The sequence below is a fragment of the Ambystoma mexicanum genome, chromosome 14, assembly GCF_040938575.1.
Source record: "Ambystoma mexicanum isolate Mex_15411 chromosome 14, UKY_AmexF1_1, whole genome shotgun sequence".
In the NCBI taxonomy this organism is placed as follows: Eukaryota; Metazoa; Chordata; class Amphibia; order Caudata; family Ambystomatidae; genus Ambystoma; species Ambystoma mexicanum.
Window position 1 is genome coordinate 162,622,112 of NC_090940.1, and position 26,953 is coordinate 162,649,064.

General features: G+C 44.5%; 1 protein-coding gene across 4 annotated transcripts in view; it reads left to right on the plus strand.

The window, feature by feature from the left end:
- The window catches only part of MAPKBP1 (mitogen-activated protein kinase binding protein 1), a 787,404-nt gene that overhangs the window by 270,280 nt on the left and 490,171 nt on the right, over positions 1-26,953 (plus strand). For all 4 annotated transcript variants that reach the window (XM_069638801.1, XM_069638804.1, XM_069638802.1 and 1 more), the window contains exon 4: positions 26,768-26,830. In XM_069638801.1, coding sequence (XP_069494902.1) covers positions 26,768-26,830 — 63 coding nt within the window. The remainder of the gene's footprint in view (positions 1-26,767; positions 26,831-26,953) is intronic.

Genomic DNA, 26,953 nt, shown 5'->3' on the forward strand with positions numbered 1-26,953 from the left:
GAAGATCTTGAGCGAGGCCACGTCATCAAGGGGCCTCCTCTCCCAAATATACAAAGCCCTCTTGAACAAGACAAATATAGATGAGGCCCTAAGGAAAAGGTGGGAAAAGGATCTGGGCGGTCTAATGCACAGATCTGTGGAGACGCCTCTGCGCCCATGAAACTTCTATCTCATCCCAATACAAACTGCATGGACTAAAGCTCCTCCATGGGTGGCAATACGACCCCAAACGCCTCTCCACTGTTCTGAGAAGCGAGACCGCTGTGCTGGAGAGAATGTGGCGATCGGGCGTACTACTGGCACGTGTGGTGGTCATGTCCAAAAGCGCAAACATTCTGGAAGGAGGTTCTGGCATGGATTAAAAACATAAACTGGGTGGAGCGCAGCTGCAACCCCTGGCTAGTACTGTTTGGGCTGGAGGAATTGGAGGGCCTATGGTCGCGACTCCCGCACATGCCACATTGTCTACTTCTGGTGACAAGAGTATGCCTCACAATAGGATGGAAAGCTCAGACCCTCCCATCAGAAAGATGGGCCCAGAAAGCCATAGAGATATACGATATGGAGAACATTGCAGGGGCGCTCCATGAGATTATCTCTGGAAGAGAAATGGAATGGTTATCCTTCCTCAATGTATACAAATAGTTTCCAGGCTCCGACCCAGGCTCATCACTGACCCGTCTGAACTGCTTGATCACCAACTGATATCGCTGATCCATCGCGTCTCTGGGGAGGGGAAATAAGGGGATACACTAGCTAAGCGCACACGTGCATAAATTCAGCATTCGTCCAAATTTACTTATGTGGGAAGGAAATGCATACTACGGATGTGGATGATACTTTGCTATTTGTCTTGTAAACCTCAAAAATGTTTAATAAAGGATTAAAAAAGGGAGGGTTTGTGAAGCAAACGGGAATGACTGGGATTATCAGGAACGAAACAAGGGGGATTGTGAGAACGGTAGTGTTTTATCTGAACCAGTTGGGAGTGTGGGAAATATTCAGAGGGATGGGAAGTGTTTTGACGGAAAACCATTGGCAGAAAGGGCTTCTGGGGGTTGTGGTTTGAAGGGGATTCACATGGGGAAGATTCTTTGGGAGGAAGGGAGGTAATGTTGGTATCACCTACCAGATCTTCAAGGACGTTGTCTTCCTCCTACCTTTCTTCAGTAACATACCACTCCTCACTTGGAGTATTTCCCCGAGCACAACCACGGGTTTTCCTACCCAGGTGATCCTACCCCCCACGTACACCCCTAGGATTCGTACAACCCTAGGATTGGGATGAAAGAGGGCTACTTTGTATTTGGCCATCTGAATAAGGGATTTCCGGGGATCTACTCTAGACAATACTTTCAGGTTTCTCACTGCAGGGACCCATGAGATTGTTCCCTGAGAGTGACTTAAGTAGATCTGGTGGTCTGCCTTTAGGCCATCACGCACACAATATTTTTAGAAAGTAGGGTACATAGTTTACAAATAAATGTGTGAAGGTGCACTTGGTGAAGAAATGATTACACCAGTTCCCGATTTACAGGTTCAAATAAGCCATGATTGTTTGGGAGAGTACTTTGGCACAATTCACACTTTCACGGCAGAGATCTAGCTCCGAGAAACTGTGGTTTGAGCGGGCAGGGGTGGTTTGGGCAGTGTAGGACAGGTAGTGGGTGGGAACGTCCATAGTAACTAGCATGGCCGTGGGTGGTCAAAAAACACAACTGTCCGCAGGCATTGTATCCTAGCTCTATCTAACCAAAAAAGGACATGTAGGTGCCAGGTTCCCAAATGTATTTAAAAGGGCCAAGGTAGTGATGTGAAATGACCCACACAACACTGCAGGGGTCTGGGACACACAATCAACCTGGCGCCTATGAATGGGCACCTACATTTTCATATTTAGTTTACTACCTTTGCGAAAATCAATGGAGAAAGTCTAACTGCCCCTTGTTTTGACTACACTTTCTAAAAATCTAAATGCAAATCTTTTATGTACAGAAGATCATGTTTCCTGGGACATTTAACTGTGCACCTCATTTGCTAGAACTGAAAGAAGCAGAAGGCAGACAGTGCTGGCGCAGGGCAAAGAAATGGCTACCCCGTGGCAAAAGCAAAACTGGAAATTAATACAGCAGAGTCTAGTCTCCTTTGTGGTCGTATGACCTTTCGGAAGGATAGGGGAGGAGCCTGAGGGGAGCCCAAAATACCGGTTGTGCCATTCATAAAGACGCGCTCATGTGGCTGGCCGGGCTCCAATGGGGATTTCTAAGATTCATACCGGCGGTGCAGGGTCCAGTATTGCATGCAAAAGTGTTACTGGAGTTTACCCCGTTCACTGCTGCCGTTTGCATGGTCTCCGGCCCTCTGGCAGATCTGAGGGGCATCATTTTGCTGCTGTGTTGATGTGTCGTTCAGAAGCACTTTCTTTGGTACTGTATGTGGATCTGTTGCTAGGTGCTCTGTTGAGGGTATAGATGTGTGTCCAGAAGGGGGACTCCTGCATCTGTGGTGCCAGGGCAATGGACTGCGCCAAACCGTCTGACCAGGGATTGCCATTTGGTTAATTCATGTTTTAAAATGAAAAATAATCGGGTATGTCCGGTTAGGGCCTGAAGACCGGAACGCTCGAATAACCCATCCAGGGGACGAGAAGCCAAAGGCTCAACCATACTCTCCCCGGCCCCCCCGCATATACATGCAGTTAAATGGCCTCCGCATTCTGCCATACAAGGACATAAAGCAATTTTTTTTTTTTTTATTATACTACTGTAGTTTGTGGAGGTAAGCAAGGGTCTTAAATACAATTTTCATTTGAGCTGAAATCGGTCATTTAAAAATCTAGGCAGGCCATAGTATGATTGAAAATACAGTCACTGTACTGCATAGCCAGCCATCAATATTCTGGGTAGCGTTTCCACAGGGGCATTTCTTCGCTGGGCTTTTATAAAAGGTGCCAACTTCGGCCAGTGGCGTCGTTGCGTTGGCCTTTTTTCCAGCCATATTATCCACCTTTCGGCAACTGCTAGCCTTCCAAGTGATGGATAGAACGGAATTGAGAGCATCGGAATCCAACGGCACAGCCAGGCCGCGCATTGCTTTCCACCTGCAGATCACACCGCACGAGAAAAGAGGATTAAACAGAAAATTGATCAAATCAAAGGATGGCTCCCTAATCAGCAGAGTCTAACTTGCTTCTGAGCTGTGCCTGCATCCCTCTGCTCCACTAGCAGCGGCTCTCATCGCATGGCCCAAACCTTCCCAGTGGGGCCATTAGCTGCCTAGTGACATCAGGGCCCAGATTAGCTGCGGGGAAGCCCTCCGCTACGGAGCAGAAAACGTATTACTAAGGAACAAATGCAGAAGACCGCAATTACTCGGAGAAAAGGGTGAAACGCGTGCATCCGTTTTAATTGGCTTTTTAAAAAAAGATGTATAGAACGACAGGGCCCATTACTCAGGACTCTGTCTATTCATCTCATCATCCAAGTTAGTTTTAGCTTCTCAAATCCAAAGAGGTTCATGTCCAATTCACCAGCTGGCTCCAGTTTGGGTAGGGTGACCTTTAACCTTGCTTTGCATGTTAGTACGATCTGGCTTTTCTCATCGGAGGTATGGATGTAAAAAGCCCAGAATACAGGCACCTTTCCATACAAACTGGAGGAAGGTGATCCTAATGGCATAGGGCCAATTATAGACTCTGGTCAACCACAACAGAATCCATATAATACAAATATTCAAAGCAGAGACACTGGAAAGTGGATAGAGAGAAGGGTAATATACCTTGTGCATTAAGAAGGAAACTTAATCTGCGAGCATGTTCATGGAGTACTTTCTGTTGGATAAGATTACATCTTTCAGGGGACCTAAACGTGCAAGTACTGGACCTTTCCCTGCAACAACAAAAAACTGAAATGATCAGGCCAGAGCAAGTCTTGGAAGAAGAAATGCCACTTGCCAGTGTGGGTCCTCGTGGACCCGAGACCAGGGTTGCTGGGGTCTGGGAGCTGTTTGCAATCCCCAAAGAGATTCCTTCGGCTGCCGCCGTTGGCTCGGTGCCACTACCAGATTCCCTGGCTTTGAAGTCTACTGTGCAATACATACCCAAAGTACCAACAGTAAAATACAGTCATGCATCGTTTTGAACAAGAACTGGCTGTGTACCAGTTATTGCTTTGAAACCAACATCGGCTAAGTGGAGTGGTAGTGACTCCCCAGACTAAACGGGTTTTACACATGAAACCTTGTGTTTGAAGAAATTCTTGCCGAAAAGGGAAAGTTGTAACATGATTTAGGAGGTCAAGTGGATCCTGCTTGAGATTGTTACAAGTTTATGATTTGGAATCCATTTAAGTTCTGAATAAGGATGCCGTTTCACCGTTGGTTTAAAACAGTGGCCTAAAGAGGAGACTTAAGATTGGTTTTGGGTTCTCTGCAGAAGGTGCATAGCTAGACATTTTCAAGAACTCTTCTCCTTTTGAGATGGTCGACTGCCACACATTAGTTATACCAGCTAAACAGCCAACCAAACTATAGAGGGGAATATGATAGTTTGCAGGTCTTTCACATTAATGATGCTGCAAACCTCCAAGTAAAAGGACCATTTCTATGCATTTATTCAACACATTTATAAAAGTTAAATTCATGAGAATCTCTTAAAAATGCATCCAATTCCATGGGATAGAGCAGCAGCACATGTATTTTAGTCAACATGGTATGCTTTCACACATCACCACAAGCCCTTATTCATGTAGTAGGAGATGAAGTAGGAATATGCAAAATGATCAACTTTTTGGATTAACTTCAAGAAGGTGTTTATTTATATTGAGGGCTGTGACGAACCTCGACTATTCATCCGTTCTCCCCAGAGGGGAGAGACCGCCTTTGAGGCTGGGCAGGTTAGCTGGCTCAGGAAGACCCTTGATGGGGGATCTCACTGGGGGGCGACTCCCCTCTTGGGGACAAGGACTCCCATTCCGATAAGGAACTCCTGATCCAGAATATATTGTCTGCCTATATGGGGTTTCGGAAGACTGTTGCTTCTATTTTGAATCCACCAAATAGTGCAATTTTTAGTTGTATAGTGAATCCTACAGCTACCTACATGCCTACATGTTTTTGCCTTGATCCTCTAACCAGTGGTCGAAGTGGGCGCCAGCGGTGCCCCTCTATTTAAACTTTATTTTAAATTGTTACTGTTTGTCTACTTTTATTTTAAAAAGAAACCGTTCCGGAATGGTTTCATGTTTAAAATAAGTGTAGGAAGAAGTTGAAACTTTCACTTCAGTGCACTGCACTAAACATTCCCTTTAAATAGCAGATGTTTGTTTAAGGGAATGTATTGTGCGTGGGAGGGGGTGTGATGATGGGGTTTGTGGAGATCGGGGGCAGGCCAGCATGGAACATAGTTCCACTACTTTTCGTACACTTCAACCACTGCCTCTAACTCGTATTCCGTGCAACACCTGCTTATTTTCCTGGCTGCTTTCCGAGCGCTTTGCTGTACCGGCTACTTCCGGACTGACCCAAATACTCTGCGCTGGTAGCTCACAACCTGCGAGGAGGTGGCAGCTGTAGGCTCGGCTAATAAAGATGAGCTGAAAATAGTCTCCAAATTGGGAGGTGTGCAACCGGGATAATCGAAACTGTAAAGGGCTCGCCAGAGGTGAGGGCTGATGCAAGGAACATGTCCAACTCTACTGCTTGCAAATCTGGATCTTGGAACTTCTAACAAATGTATAGTTACCGAGAGGAGGGTGTCACATAAGCCGATTTACTGTTTTTAAAACCGAGACCCGGCACAGAACTCTGAACTTGACAGTGCTCTTGAACTGTGCATTGGACTTGACACCAGAGTCTTCCTTCTGATCTGCCATGGACGTCTTAACCCAACTAGATCTAATTTTCAGATCCTGAGTTTTGCTGCTGAAAGACATTGGATATTTCGTTTTCTCACTCTTCGCTGTGATCAAGGCTTGCCCAGTGTAATTGCTGGCCACTATTACCAAATGTGGCCAATCTCGCTCAATCTTTATTTCTATTGTATTGTCTAGCCACTGGCATCCCTTGTCTCGCGAGTGAACTGTCAAATGTGTTTTTTCCAGTAGTGTTTGTTAATATACTGCAGTGGGCATGCAGCAGGCATCTTGTTATGGTTGTTTAAAAAAAAAAATACTCATGTGACCCAGAGGAGAATACATTTATACTCTATCAAAACATGTCGACAGACATAACTCATACATTTATTTTTTTAATCGATGATCCTGTAGGTCATTCTGAGTCACTTATCACTTGATGTACTTTGTGTGGCTGGCTTACATACCCCAGACCAGACGTGGAGGGGAGGTGAGAGTTGGCATACTGCAGAATACTGGGACCTAGTGTGCACTTCCCCACCTGTCATGTGCTCTCTCCACCTGACGCCTCACCCTGGCACGGTGTTGAGTTGCAAATATCTTAAACGGTACGTCCTAGCGCTTTGAATAAATGTTTTCTCGTGTTGATGCTTCCACTCACCGGTCTCCTCACCCTGGCACACTAGTGAGCTTGGAGCCCTCTAGGAACATGCATATGTAATGGAGGGGATCATACGGAAAGATTCTGAGTCCAAATAACCAAAACTCAGGAAGATGGCAAAGTATTGTTTTAACAATGATCTAAAACGGGGAGTATACAACGTATGTATGCTCGGTGATCTTTACACAAAACCTGGTATTTATATCAGAAATGCATCAGAGGTGGCATTCTACATGGCAATGAAAAACCTATCGGGGGGAACATTTAAGTATACGTTCTATAGGAACTAGGATTGTGATTGGTTGCCCACTATCAGGTGGACAACATATGCCTACCTCAAAACATGTCATATCCAGATACAGTTTCTCATTGGTCTTCAAACTATAAGGTCCTTCATTATATGAACTACTATAATTGGTTGGCACGCTTGTGCCATATCTGCAACATTCAGTTCATTTTAGCAGCACGTAAGCCCAGACCCAGGTGCAAGGAGATGGTGCATGGCACTACCTCCCCACCCAATTAGCCCAGCATCTCATCGCCAATGCTTTCTGACATGAATATTGTTTTTTCTTGCCCTTGCAAAATATCCTTGTCTTTGAGAATGCATGGGAGCGAGGGCATTCACTATAGTCCGAACTCTATTTCCATTCTTGGCTCACGTGACGGGAGACCACGATTTGGTCAATTTAGCAGGTCTAAATGAATTAAACTTGGGCACTCTTGGTGTTCTTTCTTTGCACCTTAACAAGAGATGATTCATCCTCCGCACATCCGCTCATTTCCAGAATAGCTAGCTGACCTTGGCTGCTTCAGCCTTGACTCCAGGCCAGACAACCTCGTCTTGCAGCTCCACGATTCTGCTCATTCTTTCTGCGACAGTTTTCACTTCCTGCTTCATAGGCCCTGGCTTACTAAATTCATGATACTGATGTCCAGCTTCTTTATAATGGCGGCTTTGCCTGCGTTCTATTCACTATGTATAGCCAGCTTCTGTGATGACTTGGTCTACCTTGCGTTTCAGCCTCTGTACACTTATTGAATGGTTGATTTTCTGCAGCACTTTGTGCACAAGTAATCTTCTTTGTTTTTAAAAGCTCACTTGTTACTTTACTTCGTCATTAGTTTCTTTAGGATCTATACATTCTCTTCACTCAGTATCTCGGGATGTCGTGCATACTTTTGATGTCACCAACTTCTTTTCTTTGCTCCTTCTCATATTCCTTCAGGGAGTTCCTCCCTTGGGTTGGCATCACTCCGGGGATACATTCGGTAGGGTTGTCTCAATGGGTATCTTTCAAACGCATGCTTCGATATTGGCACAACGGCTGGTGTCACACGCCAATCTCAGATCTCCAACATATGGGAGGAATGGGGGGGCGGAGTCTCCTGCAGAGGTATACAGCGTCTAATGGTGTGTATGACGGTAAAAATATCTCAAACTGTGCAGTCTAGGGCCTTGAAATGTGGTTTTGAAGGTCTAAAAAGGACCTTGGAGTTTTGTTTTTCATGTCAACACGCTTAATGTATTTGCTTTGTCCGGTCCTTCTACGACCACATTGTTTTGTTGATTTCAGGCAGCTGTGTCATGTGTTGTGATAACCTAGGGAAAGGGGTGGGGTGTACAAATGTCATGTAGACCTACATGATAACCGTTAAAAATTGTTGAAAATCATCCTGTTGGTCCCTGTCAGTCTCTTATCGTTTGATGTGCTTTGTACTCTGAAGTAAACTGCACTGGGAGGGGCTGAATGTGGCTAGTTTACATACCCTGGAGCAGACCTGGAGGGGAGGCGAGAGTTGGTGTGCTGTAGCATACTCTGTGCGCTCTTCCCACCTGTCGCCTCATCCTGGTGCGATGCAGTGCGTTGTGGTGCAAATATTTCAAACGGTGCATCCTAGGTTCTTGTCATTTGGTTTTCAAAGTTCCACAGGGAACTTAGGTTTTATTCCTCACATTGAGACTCTTAAAATTATGCCAACCTTGATGCTTTGCGGCTTCCGGGCAACGGTCTCATGTGTGCAGGGGATGTAATCTGGGGAACAGGGTAGGGTGTCCACATATGATATAGCCAATGGCATCCGGAGAGTCCTAACGGATAACTGCACAATGTGGTGTAGATTGGTGGAACGGTGTGGAATTGTATGAGGAACAAACAGATTTTCATATATATAAGATATAAGATGTATATGCATTACAGAATTAACAAGTAAAAGGCCTGTGGCAGACAAACTATGCATTCTGCGTCTATACAAAGCAGCGCATAGTTTAAGGAATAGTCTGTGAAGTGCACAGGGAAACCTGTGTGGCTGTTGGTTTTCCAGATACGGAACATTCCTCAAACTACCGTTTTCAACTTGTCACATTGCCAGTTTAAAATTTCCAGGGATTCATATAAATGTAATTTTGTTTCTATAAATTCACAAATAACTTCCTGTATCTACTAGTGAACTTATTTTGTGCAACCTCTCCTGGGCATTTGTCAAGTTGGTTATCCCTATTCAACTGACTCTCGTCTTGGGGGCCCAATTTTAACTGGATGTGCTGGCCACTGTGTCGCTGCTGTGCTGCTTTCTGCTGCACTGAATCTTATGTCGGGGTGGCCTTTGTGGCCCAGTGAACGGTAATGTCTGTCTCTAAAGTGAGTTAATTCTCATTGTGGCCAGCAGTTGGGCTGGGGTGCACTGGCGGCTCAACAATTTAAGAGGTGCAACACCAAGGCGTGGTTATGGAGTTGGGGGGGGGGGGGGGGGGGGGCTTTGCCTACTGTTTGTGGGCGTGGCTAAAATGTGCTGCATATCTGACTTTAAAGTTTACATTGAGTAACAATTCAAAAAAGTTTATCGTGTAGGTTCATGAACACACTGCTAGTTCCTAAATCTGTTTACACATTTAGTGCATTTCGTTCTGATTGTCAAAACAGAATGGTATCGGTTAGTCTCAATGTTATAGAAAGTTGCCAAGTGGGTGAGGGTTCTCAACGGTATACACCAGCACTCTCTCGTTTCAAGTTAGGTGTGCCTAAAGACAATTCTAAGCCTTGTTTAAATTAATATATGCTGTTATTGCCACTATATAATCATGAGGATTGCCTCAATACATTCCTCTGCAAAACTTGTTCATGCTGCTGAACTTTCTACTCACAGAGAGGGGAGTGTGAAAAAGTAGTGGAGGGATTGCACATGCTGCTGCAGGGGAAACATGTACAGTAAAAGCGGTGCATGCGTGTCAAGTAGAACACTTTCAGAAAGTCCTGGTTTCAAACATTACATACTGGGATTTGTATTGGAGGATTGTTACTTAGACACCGGAGACTATGGGAGATGTAGCAATTGTGATATCATTGACAAAGCACGGCTATCTGCGGTCACCCATGTATTACCAAAGTTTGCCTGTGATGTGTACCATGGTTTTGTTAAAACATTGCTATTAAAAATAATCTTATTGGGGACTTCATTTTTAGGTTCTTGTAGGCATGCTATTTACTCACCAAATAATTTGGTAAACTAATGGAAAAACAAATTTGAATAAAACAAAAGAAAGATTAAAGTATGCCCCCAAGGTTATACGACTATAATTACTTTTAATTCGGGAGCAGCTTTTTCAGGCGTGGTGCACATTTTTTGAAAATTGTTTCTCTGATGCGGCACAGGATTAGTGAGAATGCCTACAGACATTGACTCCAACTTCATTTATCCTTGTCCCCGTCTTTACTTTTTCAGGAGTGATGCTACTCTGCACTGTTAAGGCAGCTTTTAGTACCAGGGAGAACGTATAGTACCAGGGAGAACGTAGGATAAAAGTCCATGTTGAGTGATGGCAGGTGTACATTTTTGAATGATTGTTTTATATTTCCCCAGAATTGGCAGCAGTGGCTGATTATAGAGAGGGAGCTCAAACAATTTGGAGGGGGCAAAAGCCATACAACTGGTTCAATGCAATATATATTTCCTATTAATGAGTACCATAGCACAAACGGTACACAGAAGCATTGTACAACATTTTAATGATGCTTCTGCCCACAATAAATGCCAGCACTGCCACTGTAAAGCACTTTTTCATTGTTTCCATGTCTGGTATATGCCAGCATTGCCCTTTAAAAGTGGTTTCCATGTTGCCTGTGACCAAATGTTTGGCAGTATTGACACTAAAAGCGTTCATGATGGTGCTGTCACAATATGTGAACACTTGACTGTAAAGCACATGTTCATGCTGACTGCATGATACATACCAGCTTTGTGCTGTAAAACACGTTTTGCTGCTGCCTGTGCCCAAGCAGATGCCAGTTTTACCACTGCTAAAAACACAGTGGTACCCAGAATGTTAGGTAGGATGTTGCTTTAAATCCCATTCATGTGAAGGCCCTCAGATTCATGGTGCTAGTACACACACGCACTTGTGAAATTATGTATGTACACACGCACACTCCTTTCACACCAAGCATGCACACACGCCTTTCCCCCTGTTTTTTTAAACTTACTTTTTTAACATGGTTTTGCCCATTGACTTGCTTCCTCTGGTCCAATGCAACATCCAGTCTACACCAGTAGGGCAGACTGCAGAGGCTGCAACAATGGGCCCGGGTGGAGGGGTGTTTATAAACTTATAATGCCACCTAAGCCAAAGATGTTTGCAGGCAGGGGAGTTCAGGGATGGATGCTCACAGGCATGGCTAAAGATGATAAAAATAGCACTTCAGTGCCACAAAGTTTAACTTGCCTTGGTACAATGCTTGTTTTGCATGCATCTTAATTTCTAAATATGCGTGGGAACTTCCCAAGTGTATTTTCTAACTGCTATGTCAATACAAGTCGGGCTAAGTGAGAGGTAGGTGGGTGCACAGGGACTCGTTGGGCGTACCTGGAGTGGGGCGTGGGAGGAACGGATCACCTTCATCCCTCTAGATCTTCCACTGCTCTTCTGGCAAGCCTTGCATGTCCCATATATAAGAACAATAGCACTCCTCTCAAAGAATCCGTCAATGGTTAAGTACATCCTGCTGCTAGTTCGTGGTGCATGCCCAGCTGCATTGGACCATCATCCCATGCAAGCCTTAGTGGCACTATAATTGGAGTGTCTTTAAGGTGTCCATGGGCCATCAGACAGGAAGTGGGTCAATTGACTAGAAAGTGTGGGCCCTGAACTTTTGCCCTGCCCTAGCAAACATCTGTAGATTACCCTAATATAACAATTCATTACAGCTGTAGAAAGAATGATTTCTGTGGATGGAACCTAATGAATGCAACCGCACTTGTTTCCAAAGTTAAAATGGTTCTCCGTAGTTATACAATCGCTGCCACCTAATTTAACCTCCCACCCTAATTGTCAACACTCCAAAACTGGAAAAAACATGTTAACACAATAGAACACACACCACCCCATATGTCTACAAATGTCTTGGCACCACACTAACCCACTACAAATGCACCAACTCATCGCTACACAAACACCCATTTGCCTGGCATCAAAGAATACTACACAATTCAAATTACCAACCCAAAGAGCGCGTTAGTCACAGTTCCGGGCAACTTACAAAATACCTAGATTTTACACACCACAAATAGCCCCATCTTTTCAGAGCTGCACACATCTTAAGTGCAATAAAGCAACTTTGGCATGCTCATTCTACATGTGTCCCCTATCCCATATTTTGCACGTGTGGAAGCAACAAACGACTAATGCAACAAGTTAATATGTGCAAGTATCACACATTGTCCTGTGGGGCATAGCTCTGCCCATCCCCAGCTACGGCGGTGACTACTGGAAGCAGGGGAGGAGATTAACGTTTGCTCTGCTGCAGTCGGTGGGCTCTAATGTAATCTCTGGTTCCCCGACAAGCTATTGGGAACATACATCCTCCTGTATGGTACTGAAGCAGACCCAGTGATACATTAGTCCATTTCAGATGACTGCTTGGGGGCCACTAGCAGAGGAGCACAAGTGAACGCGGTCCTTTCCTCAAACATTCCATCTGTCCCATACTGAAGGAGACTTTTTACAAAATGTCTAGGGTCAGTGTTTGCCGGTAGCAGTTAAGTTAGTTTGCCTGGGATCACAGTTTGGTTAAGAAGTGGAGCTAATATTTTAACCTTCTCTGCAATTTAAGCACTTGCCCACATATCGTCTGAACTCTAGATGGTAGAAATATATTTAAGTTTTGGCTTTCAAAAACTACAATAATACTGTTTTAGAGAATCCAAGCCGTGCAGTAATGAAATCTGACAATATATAAATCCTTAAAGGCATGTGTTAAGCCAGAAGATGATTGTAACTTCTGCATCTTGCATTGAACACTAAATCTCCAAGAATTAAAAGTATTGCACATCTGAAAAATCTCCTGTTTTACATGCATGCCAACATTCCCCCATGCTATTCGGGAGAGGTTATTTCAGTGCTGGTCTCAACTTTGCATTCTGGTACTTCTAGTACTTTATTTCCACAGGACTACACGTCCCAGAATGCAAAGTTACAATCAGTACTTGACTAGTATCTCCTGAATGTAATGCAACATGTTGGCATGTGTGGTTTTACACCACAAACTTTTCACCTAGACACATTTAACTGCCCATAATGATTGTTTAACACAAACCTCAGGCTCATTCTTATGCAGAGTGTTCAAACTTACTTTTTGTGTGTGAAATGGCAGAGGAGATGGATATACATGATATAAAAAATATACATCTCATTTAACAAGGCATTTTAATTTGATTAACATTGCCTTGGAGAAGTCACAAACCTGCTACACAACTGGAGCTCTTCTGTGGCCATTCAAATGGAAATGACCCATCACGATTTCGTTTCCGACTATTCGCACAACAGACTATACTGACAGTTCAGCTAATTGCCAGGTCTTTGTCAAGATGCAGGCAAAACAGCAGTGTACTTTTTCCTTGATAGCCAGGAAGTGTCTGTGTGGGGGGAGTGTTTGTAACTGGAGGGACTGCCCTAAAGTCGGACAGGATATAGTGGGCTGGAAGATCAAGGTATGTGTACATTAGGTGTTCCTGTCCTCTTTAATTCCATACTGCAGTCACTTTTGAGCAGTTTGTGATTTAAACCTTCCCAAGGGACCCATGCATTAGTGACGAATCCTAATTATGAGGTGAAACAACCATTGACTATGACTGGTTTTATGGTAGCCTCTTTATTATTTTAGTGGCTAGTCTTGTGAGTTGTTTTCTTAAAGGATCAAGTGTTCAGATGAAACGAGACAACAGAGCAACACCATGATTTTAACTTGACATAGCTAGGTCAAAAACAGGTCAACAACTGTGTGTATATAGGTAACGATAAAGATGAACAATGCAGAAAAAGTGCAATTCTTCTCGGGTCTGTACAAGCAATATGCAATGATTCCTTGTAATTGTTATAATTGAACTAGAGGTGTACACAATATTACTTCATAGAGGTCACAATCTCAGTTTCAATGCTGTGAAGTATTGTCTTCAGTTCCTGTTTTTTTCAATACATTCAAACAGACCGGTAAGGTTTAAGAAAGCACAAAGTCCTTTTTCATGTGAGGCATAGATATTATGCCCTAACCGGGTTGTTGTGGATAGAGACAATTATATTTGTTTATGTGACAATGGTTAGAAAATGTGGCCAGTTGTGGCTGATCCCTGACCAAGAAAGACTGGTGGGGTGTGGCCAGTGTGTGTATAGGGTGGCTAAAGCTCAATTGTGATTTTGGCCTCGGTTTGGGTGGAACAGAAAGGACTCCCACAGCGCTGTTGTGAGTGAGAACTTGGATCTTGTGGGTGGCTTCATTTTTATGCCACACCCATGCTATGCAAATCTAGGCGGGAACTTCTCTTACTGGCCCATATGGTGGCCAAAATAAAAGGTGCAGCAGGTGTTGCACCCGAAGAACCACTAGTGCTTGGGTGTAATTGAGTTTGTAAGGGTGTGTTCGGTTTAAAAGAATTTGGATCTTAAATGATTGATCGAAAGGATGCTTATAGCCTCCGGGATTCGATTGAGTTGATGGACAGAAGGGGTTGTAAAATGTATATTGGACATCCTCCTTTCACATTCCTTCTGCATCTTCATTCTTTTCTGACTTGTAAGGGAACAAAGAAGATACAATTACAGATCCAAAATGTACTATAAATAAAGTTTTGGCTGAAGTGACCCAATTAGCAGCAAACTTTCACTCCATTGTTTCAGATGTGGTTGCAGTACCAGCGACTTTCAGCACAGGCGGCGGCTATTGTAAGAAATTAGCCTAGCACCTTCGCTTAGCCATGAATATTCAGAAATGTTCTTTAACAGTTACTGTTGACAGGTCCTAGGGAGTGTTGAAAAGGAGCTTGCCAAATCGCTCCATCACAGTACACCGTGGCGCCGAGGTTCCCTGACCAAACCCACTGAAGGCTATTCCAGCTGATTGCTAGATGAGGTCAAACACTTATTGCGGGCAACAGGCCAGCAATAAAAGGCCATGTTTCATGGAAGATGGAGCCCATATGAAGAAGTGAAAAAAGGACTATAGCCCTACAGAGTTGAACAGATGTCATAAATAACACTCTTGTAAACATACTACATAATACGCCTACTGTAGTCCATTTCCCAAATTTCTCAGCTACTCTTACAAGAAAACAACTTGTGTAGAATGTATAAATGAGAATGCTGCGTCTAGATTCGCGAATCGCCAAACCTAACTCTTGTGAAGAGCACAGTTCTGCATTAACCACTGTTATGCCTCCCACTGTTTGACAGGGGGTTGAGTTGACCGTAATTGAAATTACATTTGGATAAGCCTGAGCTATAAGCAGCTCCTGTATAGCCAGCATTAACTAGTGTCCACGAGCTATCACTGGGAATGAGATGATGTTCTGCAAATGTAACTTCCATAGACTATGCAAACCTATCATTTTCTCCATTATATGACGCCTGCTTTAAATTTGATCAGCGGCGTTGCTCGGAGGTGTAGTAGGGGCGGACTATAGCCCCAGGTCTTTTGTTTGTAGCCCCGGATAGAAGCTCTGGGGCTACAACAAAGAGGCTAGCTAACCCTAAATCCTGCAAGTGCCGACATTATCATAGCCCTGACCTTTCCCAGACCTAGCAGCACCCCTGAATGCGATATTGATGTGTCCTAATATTTATTTAGATTGTCCCAAACTCTTGAGTTAAATTCACATAGGTGTATTTGTACAGCATTATTTGGGCTGGGGACCCAAAATAGCTTCTGGTAGCTGTTGGTGTGAAGCTAACTAGGCTCTTCTAGGCTACAAGCTAGATGGATCCCCTCAATTTCGAACCCTTAGTTGGAGTTCTTGCGTCACTATCATGGCCTCTATCAAAAACACCCATTGGTGTCTGCCTTTTCTCTTAGTGTACTCTACACGGAACAAACCCGTTTGCAACTTTTCAAAGAGTACCTGCAGGGAAAATGAGTGCTATCAAAATCCCCACACTTGTAGAAGCAACATCGGTCACTAGGAAAAGCACCAGGCGTTTGAGACATGCAGTGCCTTTTCTCTTCTTAAACTACTGTCCCATAGTGCATTTATGGCGCGTGGCTGAAAAGAGCAAAAAACTTTGGACAGTTCTGTGCGACACATTCCGTGGCTTTTTCTTACTGATTGAGAATATTCGAAACTTGCTGTGTGTAATAGATGAAGCAGGTACTGTGTGGGCCTGTAGGTCTCTTGATGTTTGCAAGTAAACCATGTATGTCCAAATGGCCTTTATTCACAGAAGCTCTCACTTCCCCCAAGGAAAGGGAGCGCAACACGTTCATTGAAAGTAAACTAAATGCACTGCATGTCTCAAACGCCTGGTGCTTTTCCTAGTGACCGATGTTGCTTCTACAAGTGTGGGGATTTTGATAGTACTAATTTTCCCTGCAGGTTACCTTTTGAAAAGTTGTAAATGGGTTTGCTCTGGTAGAGTGCATTTTCCTGGCAATAAAATCCCTGTCCGAGGTGCAGAACTATTGAAATGAAATTAGTCCAAATGTTCATTTTGTTTTATTTCTGATGGGAATATTTGCAGGAGTGTATAGTTAATCTGTTGATTGTCCAGGTTGTAAGAAGTTAACACGCCTTCACAGTAAGCACTGTCGACGCATACATAACCATAGAGTTCCATTTGTTAGCTTAAATAAGTTCTTATACCTTCCCGGTAACCAGATTTAGTCGTAACAGTAAGATGATATCGTCTCGGGCATCCTATTGATTAAAATGAAATTTCCAGTACAGAGCCAGGAAATGAGCGTTGCACTCAGCGATGAGTAGGCCTGTGGGGCAAACCATCTGCACAGAGTATGAAACCTTTGCACTCAGATGTGGCGGGACGAAGCTCAAGTGTGCATTCATTTGGCGAGTTGGCCGAAGTATAGGAAACTACCTTAATTGCATTCATTTATACAGATGTGGGAAAGGAGATGTGCTGTGACCCATGCTTCGAAAAATCTATTGATGATGGACTTGTGTTAAAATGCACAAATGCAGGTTGAGATTCCCGCAGTCACAACTGTGCCCTGAAATGACCCACTTGCGCACAAATAACTTTAAAGCCTAACCAGAAATAACTGTGCAAATGGCTGGTTTTAGTTAACCACTTTTTACACTTAAGTGACAGGTGATGTCAAAGCACTGTCAAAATCGGCAAAATAGCCGTTACCAACAATATGCCACATTTCTTTTTCTCCATGGAGTTAGCCAGCAAGTAAGCTTGTATAGAGGAGCTGAAGGAAGCAAGAGTTCAGTAGGACACACTAGGTAAGATCTTTCCAAAGTCTAAGGTAGGTAGAGCGGGAACTGGTCTAAGCACAAGGATGACATAACCGCTAATCGGGAACTTACTGGTGGCAGCGGGAGCAAGAGTAAACCATGATACTGTACACAGATGCTACAACTGAAGACTGGCTGGGAAGGTAATCAATCGAAGAGTAGCAAAAGGATGAGATGCAAGGACGAGCAGGAACAAAACATAGAATAGTATTAGCAAAGTTTAAAAATTGAGTTTAGTGGAGAGAGAACATGGGTAGGAAGACTAGGTAGGAAAGAGTTAAGCCAGGAAAATCTTGCATACCAGCGATCAGAAAAGGGTGGATTTTGGGGAAAGGGTTGGATAAGGCTTATCAGTAAGGGGAAGCAAAGAAATCTTAAAGGAATTTAGTGGAAAAGAATGGGCAAGCATGGAAAGCTTAATAGAGACTGAAGCAATGGAAGGGGAAGATGAATGTGGTCAGTCAGCATAAAATGGAGCTGTTTTAAACCCTAGCTTATAACCCAAGTGAGATGGTATTAAGGGAATAGTAAATGACCAAGAACTGAGCCTTGCAGAACACCAAAATGTACAAGAGCACAACAATGACAACATAGGAAACAAAATGGGAGCGATTGTAAAGATGGGAAGAAGGTGAGCAGTGGCTAGGAAGAAGAGGGAATAGTGATCCATTGTATCAAAGGCAGCAGATACGCTCAAGAGACTAAACTGATTGCTTAGAGTGACAGGTAGAAGTAAATGAGTGATCTGTAGGAGAGCGGTTTAAGTGGAGTGAGCATGGTGAAAAGCAGATTGAAGTGAATTGGAATCGTGAACACATTTGAGAGGTTTTTCAAATGAAGTAGAGATGAAGTGTTAATTTGAAGGTAGGGATGGCTTGAGCAAGGGTTTAAGAATTGACAGAATAGATGCATACTTGAAAGAAATGGGAAAGAGGCCAAAGGTGAGGAGTTGAAGGAGTAAGTCGAGTGAGGAAGAAAAGGAGGGTACGTTGGGGAGAGAGGGACAGATTAATAGCAGTGGGGAAGCTTCAGTGAAAATAGTAAAGCAAGAAACAGGATGGAGCGAGAAGCAGCAGTGAAAGAGGGACAGCCGGGGAAAGACGTGCAGATGATAAACTTGTAGGTAAAGTATGAGCAAAAGTTAGTCAGTTGAGAACTGTGTGGGATCTGGGACTTGGGTGGGGGGGATGACAGGTGAGGAGGGATCCAAAAGATGGTTAAGAAGTGTGATTTGTGACAAAGGATGCAGTGAGAGACATAATAAGGGATTGATAGTTTGCTCTAATCTTCCTATAATGGACCAAAGAAAATGAAAAGATCAATGGGTGTGAAGACTTCAATATTTTTTCCAGTTTACAAAGTGATATGCAAGTATCCTTCAAGGAAAGAGTAAGCAAAGGTTGGAGATATCGCAAGGGAGGAAAGGGTAAACGTCTAGAGTTGTACCATAGCGGAGGCCAGGGTAGAGGAGGAATCTGCAAGCTGGGGAACAGATTGGTGAAAGCCTGAAATTAATGGGAGCGTGTTTAGGTGATCAAGGTTGCTGCGCTGAAAGGAACAAGTGGGAGCAAGACCAGCCGTAGGAAAAGGGTCATTGGTTCCAAAATTTTAAAAATTATTTGTCCAGTCTCTACAGCTGGAGTGCCAGCTTTACTGTTTAGCTAAATCATTTTGGAGTCTGACATGTTCCCCTACACCAAGTTGATTTGAGGTTATGCTTTAATGTATAAATGTCCAGTAATCAATGTACACTGTGGGCCTGCGTATGTTGGGTGCGGTTTTAATTGCACACAATACAGTTAATGCTGTAGTGATGGTCTCTAGTTTTGCAGAAAGTGTTCCCGTTTGCTTTCTTGCATTTTGAAAGTCAACCCTAGACCTACTTTTACGACTAAATTGCCATCATTTGCTGGTTTCTCCAGTGTCCCTCTTTGATAGCTGGTTCTGTTGTCTCCGGAGCCGAGGGATTCCAGTTGCTCCATATTCCCACTGTGCCATTTGAAGCCCGAAGTTCAGGAGACAACCGAACCTGCCAATATAGGTGACCATGGAGAAATCTTGTTCTGTAGAAGTGCCTTGCGCACTAAATACACTGCCACCAAGAAAGCCATGGAATGTGGTAACTCCAGCATGGAGCACGATCTTTCTAAAATATTCATATTACCAAAATATGGTTAGTGAACTAAGACTTGCCATCCCCAAAGCAGCACTTGTTGCTGCCACTATGTACCTGTACCAGTTGTGCTGATCAACATGAAGGGTGAGGGGAAGCGGCGATGGCCACTATGTGAAATCACTGGTGCTACACCCTTGCTAGATTTCCTCTGCCCTGCCAACATGTGGGAAATTCAAGACCACCACATTTGCACTCACCCTACAAAGGAGTAATCGGGCATTGACAGGTCAAGGTCATATACCTGGCTGTCAACTGGGCTTACAAACCACACAGGCCCTTCACCCATTAAATGTAGCCTTGAGGAGTCGTCATTGCTGCCTGAGCTCTCCCATCCCCCAAGACATGGCATAATGCAATGATTGCTTGTGGCCCACCTGGAGAGCAAACTAAGTGCACTGGAAGTTATCTTAAGTGCCCTCCACTGAGTGCCCATGCAGTGTGGGAAGAGAACCTCTGTAAAGTAAGACTCTGCACACATCACATGGCACCTCACTCCCAACACCAAAGTACTGCATGTTGGCCTGTTAAACAGTCTCTTTACAGGGCGTGGTGGGGGGAGGACATCTGACCTGTGGTGCACCCCCTGCCCATGACCATTTAATCACTCCTTTACATCCTCTTGCAGGCCCCAAGCTCGGCAACCCCTCAAACACAACCCCTGCCCATGTCCTGTAGATTAGCATGGTGTGGGACAGCAATTCTTTTTACAGAGAAAATGTTGGGATTGGAATTATTCGAGCACAATAGCATCCCGATTTGGCAAATCTTTTCTAAAGTCTAAGACGTTTGTCTTGGAGCACTTTTTAAAAATGTTGCTCCACCCATGTCTTTTTTTTTTTCCTATACTGAAACTTGTTATAAGGTCTAAGGGTATTGATGATACAAAGGAGAGGTTTGATGAACTATGTTTGCCCACATGGCTTTGTGAAGGGACACAGTACTACCGTCCAGAACAGAAGATAGAAATTCGGCAGGGTTGCATGGCAAAAGGCAATCCCTCACAGATTAGCTCCAGTCAATCCACTAAATCCCTTGAATCCACGGTGCACCACAAATGGAACATAAATCGGCGCAAAAATCCTTTTTTGTTAAAGGAAAGCAATTTTGAATGCAAGAGGTTCTGCATCATGACGCTCTGATGGATACATGGGCTAGTCTTTCAGTCTCTAGTGACCATAACCAAGACCATAAGACCATGATCTTCTGAATCGGCTGTAGAAGATTTCTGTAAAGATTGGAGGGTGTGTCTGTACTTCTGCTCTCCATATGGTAGAGGAGAGGCACAGAGGACCCCAGCCAAGATTCTCTATTGTTCGTATCAATAGATGAGCAATGAAGGCCTACCTTCTAAGGAGGTGATGCAGGCTGGTTCTTAAGTACAGTGTAGTCCACAAGCACCCACAATGGAATGTCCACACTGTATTAGTTAAAACAGTCTTTATATCATTAAGGTTCAAGGTTATATACACAATAACTTACTTTGTGCTCAGTAAATCTATAATAGCAAATCTATACAGTTCTAAGTGGTAGCACAATTATCAGATTTCATTAAAGTGCATCAACTGTACTATGGTCAAATGTCACACAAGTCAAGTAATAAAGGTAACCAACAATAGACATAAGAGAAAGCAGTTGGTTGGAACAATTTGAAAGGATACTGGCCCTGTTACATAGACAGTTCTGTGTGGAGATTCCCCCCGCCACCAACCTGGGTAACCTGTAAAATAAAGATCTACTACAAGCCCAGTCCATTTATTGTTCACAAGAGTCTTTCCAATAGTCAGCAACCCCAAAGTACCTGGTGTTGTAGAGTTCCTCGTCAGGGAAATAGACGGCCCTTCTTGAGTGCACTCCCTTTAAGGCAGGAGCCACGGGTCGTCTAACGTCCAGTGATTAACATGGGTGAACTACGGTGGGGCAGTGGCAGCTTCATTCCTAGTGGTGCTCGTCGACGATGGAGCGTAGACGTCCTGCAAGGAAGAGGCGTGCGGGGCACATCGGCGATGATAGTTCAGGACCGCAAAGAGTTTGAAGAACTGTGGCCCAGCAGGGTCGTCGGCGTCTCTGTGGTAGTCGGGTGGCGGGAAATGCAGTGGTGGATGCTCCTCGGCACATAGACGTCCTCGACTTTCTCCGGCGGAACAAAGTAGTCGACGATGTGAACAAGATCGTCCTTGGATCAAATGAAGTTCTTAGGCAACGGGAGCACTGCGGCTCCGGTCGGCGGCGACGTTTGTCGATGGTGACGGACAACAATCCGGGCACTTCTCCTTGGGATTCCGCGGCGGTCCCTGTCTCCGGTTGGCAGCCTTTCGTAGGTCTGTCTACCAGGGAGCTTTGGCAAAGATCAGCTGGTGCACGATGGTCCCTCGTAGCTTAGGGAGAGGTCTCCTTACCAGGTCCTCTCTTGGATCAGTTCTTGAGACGCAACCGCTTTCAGATCGGTGAAGTAGAGCAACAGCAATTCTTCTCTTCCAGCAGGGTTTCAAGGTCAAGCTTCAGTTTCAACTCGAATTTCTCTTCAGCTTCTGAACGAATTCTAGCAGTGATGGTCTGTTGATCTCCCATTCAGTCTGCTGGGTCACACTCGGGCAACCAATCACTCAGAAGGGCATTCATGCAGGCAGCCAATCAGGTGCACAGTGCATTCAAGCCATTCACTTCTCTCCAGACACTCGCAACAAGTTGTGTATTGGGACAAGTACCCAGCCATTCAACACTGTACACTGCATTCATACTAGTTTCGGGCAGGGCTGTCTCAGTCACTGTGTCAAACACCAGATACTAGACCTCCACAACACAGAATGCGTATTTGTCACACACATTCCATTCACCCAGATCCCACCGACAGGCGTACCCAGAACATACAGTTGTTGGGAAGGCTCCATCCAGTCTGGTCAGCACTTCCCCACACTACCATATATGGAACTTCCACCCAACAGCCAGTCAGGGGGAAGGGACAGAGTCAGGGCTTCCCAGGACTTCGGGAAAACCAAGGTAACAGGCAATGGAAGGCAAGAGGCCACAGGGGCCATCTTGTCTCCATCAGGAATCTACCGATTCCAATGACAGGGCCTGGGCATCCCAAAATGGAGTATGCTCGGGGCACCTGTCAATTCAGCACAGAGCTGCCACCAGCCCGTACCCTGCTCTGTGGGCCACACGCAGGTGCCCAAAAGCATACACTAGGGGCACAGGGTTGTACCCACACCCATGGGTGCCATAAGGGTATCCCATGGGTCTGTACACCAGTCCAAAAGCGCTGCACCGCCAGGAGTCCCACATGAACTCCTGCGCGGAAAACGCAACCGAACACACAATAAAAAGCAGTAAAGGACAAGGGTACGGAGGCCCTGTCCCTCTGATGCATTTGCAGCATCACAATTTCCATCTACCAGTACACCTACTCGGTCTAACTGATTAGGCATCCATTTCATAAAATGTGACTGGCAGCTTAGCCTATGCATTGTATACCTTTTTTTTTTTTTTATGTTGGCGCTATATTTTTTCATATTCTGCCTTTGAGCCTCTTCATAGTGATATTTCATGGAAGTGCTTATTCAGTTCACAGGAAGATTACTCCCCTCCCTCGTACAAATTGTTTTCTTTTCGTAATGAAATCTGTCCTTTACGCCTGTGTTGCGGGAGGGGTCCCTTCGTAGCTGGTTACGGGGGCAAGAAGAGCACTTCTAGTTCTGAAAAAGGGCATTATGGTGTACTGTTGCTACACAAATAGGTTTGTGCTATTTCATAAGGTATGAGGCCCAAATGGCAAGTAACCATGGCACATCTATATGCTTTGTTCCCATTTCCAGTCAATCATTGCAACGGGAGTCTAGTGCTAGAGAACAGAGCCCCTTTGCCAGAGTACATCATTTGATTTAAATGGTATTGAGGTACTAACATACAAAATGCTTTTTCAAACAACCTCCTCCCTCCAATGTAAAATTGCCAATAAAAAGGCCTCACTACCACCATCTGATCTACAATCTACCCAACTTCCTGAGACCAGGCCATCTACACCCTTTAGCTTCAAGACTATCTCCATAATTGATACTGGAAAAATAATACTCTCCCTCAAACCATCAAACTGCAAGGGCGATACTTGCCCAGCGCAAATAATCAAGGACGCAGCCAGACCTAGCCCCTTTTAGCTCAAACGCCTCCTTTAAGTCCAACACGGTACCTGCCAATCTCAAAGAATCATGGGTCCTCCCTTTACTCAAAAAACAAACTCTGGACCCCACCATCCCCACCAACTACAGACCGATTACCACCGTGCCATTCTTACTTAAAATCTTGGATAGAGCTGCCTACATACAAATCCAGGACTACTTGGAAGTTAACCACTTACTAGGCTCACGGCAATCCGGCTTCCGTACCCTTCATGCCACGGAAACGGCCCTGCTAGACCTTAAGACACAAATTGAAGAACTAAAGGACAATGGGAAAACAGCCATACTACTCCTACTGGACTTCTCGGCAGCCTTCGACTTAGTGGATCACGCAGTTCTTTGCAACCACCTTAGATCTGCCGCCAACTTCACTGGAGAGGCTATAGCCTGGGTCAATCCTTTTTTAGCCAACCACACTATGAAGGTCTTTTCCGCCTCAGCCGACCCCATCAAAATAACCTGCAGCGTCCCATAGGGCTCCTGTGTCTTCCCCCACCATGTACAACATCTTCACCAACCCTCTGTTTGACAAGTTGGATAGACTGGGTATCACCTACACTAACTATGCAGATGACACCCAGATCCTCATACCCCTTTTGGGCAACTTTGTGGCCGACTCAGCCTTGATGAACAAGATTTACACCATTCAGGCATGGATGGCATCACACGGCCTCTGCCTGAATGACGATGAAACAGATACTAATACTAGGTTCTGAAGCGAACATCAAAAAATTAAGCCCAAACTACACATCCTTCAAAATTGATAACAACCCTATCAAGATGATGCCTGTGGTTAAAACTTTAGGATTCTATTTGGACTCCTCTCTCAATCTCAAAAAGCAAGTCCACTCCCTCACCTCTTCTACAACTTATACTTGCAAACTAATCCGAGCAACTAGACCGTACCTCTCTAGTGCCAGCCGCACTACATTAGCCAATGCTCTTATGTCGAGATTAGATTACTGTAACGCCCTATACTCGGGTGCTAACAAATATCACAGACAAAATACAAAGATTGCAGAACAAGGCACTGAGAGCAGCACTGGACGTCCCCTATAGAGAGCACATTACCAAATTCAGAAAAGAGGTCAACTGGCTGAAAATTACAGATGGAATCCTCAAAACATCTTCTCTTACCGCCAAATGCTTGAACAACCTAGCACCCACCTACTTAGCGGAAAATATCACCAGGAAAACCACTACACGCCCTATGAGATCTGCTAACACATTCATGCTGGAGACACCCAGGTTCAAACGATCAACTGCGGGTGGAACCAGCTTCCCTGTTGAAGCTGCACAATGCTGGAATAAGCTACCGCTTGACATCAGATTAGAACAGCCTTACCCTAAATTTAGACTCAAGAGGCTGCGCACCAATGACACATAACCTGATGCACCCTACTCCTACTACCTCCGGCTCTCTTGACCCTTGCACCTGCTGATGCATACTGTACCATTGGCAAGCATGAATATATTGTCTGTCTCCTTGGCCTTCCAAGGCCACCCTTTGTATTACATGTACTTATGCACCTGTTGTACTTACTGTATGCACTGCTTGCACTGTAACCAAGCTATAAGACTTGCAGTAATACTGCACCCGGCTACCCAAGGGTTTGGCGCGCAATACCAAATAAACTTGGGCACCTATTATGTCACCCATGATTGTCTGCATGATTTTCATTTTTTTTGTTCCTTTTTAAAAGATTGTAAGGCAAGCCCTCAAACCTTACCAGCTCTGTGCAATCAGTTGGACTTAACTGCTGAATACTAATATGGGAATTGGAAATGTGTAAAGAACTAACAGTAATACCAAGGTCATTGTCGCCTGCCTGCATTGAATTGTAAAGAATGAGTACTGCAACAATTGGAACTTCCTGTAATGGTTGGATTGATCATGGGTTCTAGGTGCAGCCAGGTTTGACCTTCTCCGAATATCTAGTGAGAGGTAGGTTGGTTCCATTCTGGGGTGCGGGGGGCGGGTTGGCCGGGTGGCGGCTTAGATTTTCATGTCAGTTGAGGAAGATATGTACAATCTTGTGAAAGGCAGCAGATGATTTTAGAAAGATACGCTGGCAGCGCTCATGTATTTAGCACAACCCCAGCTGCTAAGTCTGATTGTGTCCCACAATCTGGCTCTTTGCAATCCTAACTTTGCAACACACCTCCGTACACACAGATCCGTTAAGTGTTTTTCTGGAAATTGAAATGTATCATAGGGTAGAATCCATTTCCTCAATTAGAGTTGATGCGTCTGCCTGTCCTATCTACCATCACATTTTCATCCCATCTCTGGAAAAAAGTTAATCCAATTGAGATGTTTTGGCAACAGTTCAGTAGTGGTTTACTTAAATTCCTTTTAGGTATTTATTTTTAAAAAAATGTTGTTTCCGGCGTAACCGGTTTGCGTTTTCTTTTTATCTTGATCTTCTGTTTAACTGATTTTTCTTCAATTGCGTTCTAATTGTTTCTGTCGAGCTCCTATTAGCCAAAGGTTTTTAGGCAATGCTTCATGTTAGCTTTGTTACTTGCAACCAGAGGTGTTTGTGGAGGGTCAGGGGGGTTGGGTGGTGCGAGGGGGTCACTGAGGGGGCTGTAGACCCAGATGGAAGCTCGGGCTACAACCAAAAAGGCCTGCTAGCCCCGAGTCCCAGCAGCCCTGACATTAGCGTAGCCCCGGATCTTTTCCAGACCTAGCAAAACCTCTGCTTGCAATATAATGTTTACATTAGACGTCATATTGTGTCTTTAACATTCGGAGCTGTCAGGATTTCCATGCCACAATGAATACTATTTCTGACTGCACAATGTGACCCTGTCCTATGGGTTTTGCCGTACACTTGTGGTGGAATAAATTCTGCTGAGCACCCCGTGCAATCCTATATTATGAATGCAAATTCACTTCTGAGTGGTGGAAATATGCAATTTCTTTCCAGCCCCATTTAAAGTATTGCATGTCAGTTAAGGTGATGTGCTTTCATTCATTGCCTGGGAAACCATCCAAAGCATGCTCTCATTGGGAGAGAACACTGTAAGGACATGGATGGGCTTCTTCTGTTCATTTGCTCCCACTGGGCTGGTTTTACTTGTTACTGTCTGTTTTGTTGCTGAGAGGATTTGAAATCCCCATGAGGTGATGGTCTAACAGTGTTTTCCTTTTCCTTGCTAGGTGCGTCGTCGTATTGTTCAACCCCCGGAAGAACAAACAGCACCACATTCTGAACAGCTCTAGGTAAGGGGAAAGCTATGGAACATGGCACTTCTGAAACACGGCTTCTCATACCAGCAATGCTGCACACCTATCACCATGACTATTCTGTCAACACTTTGAACATGGAAGTCTGACGGTCAGGGG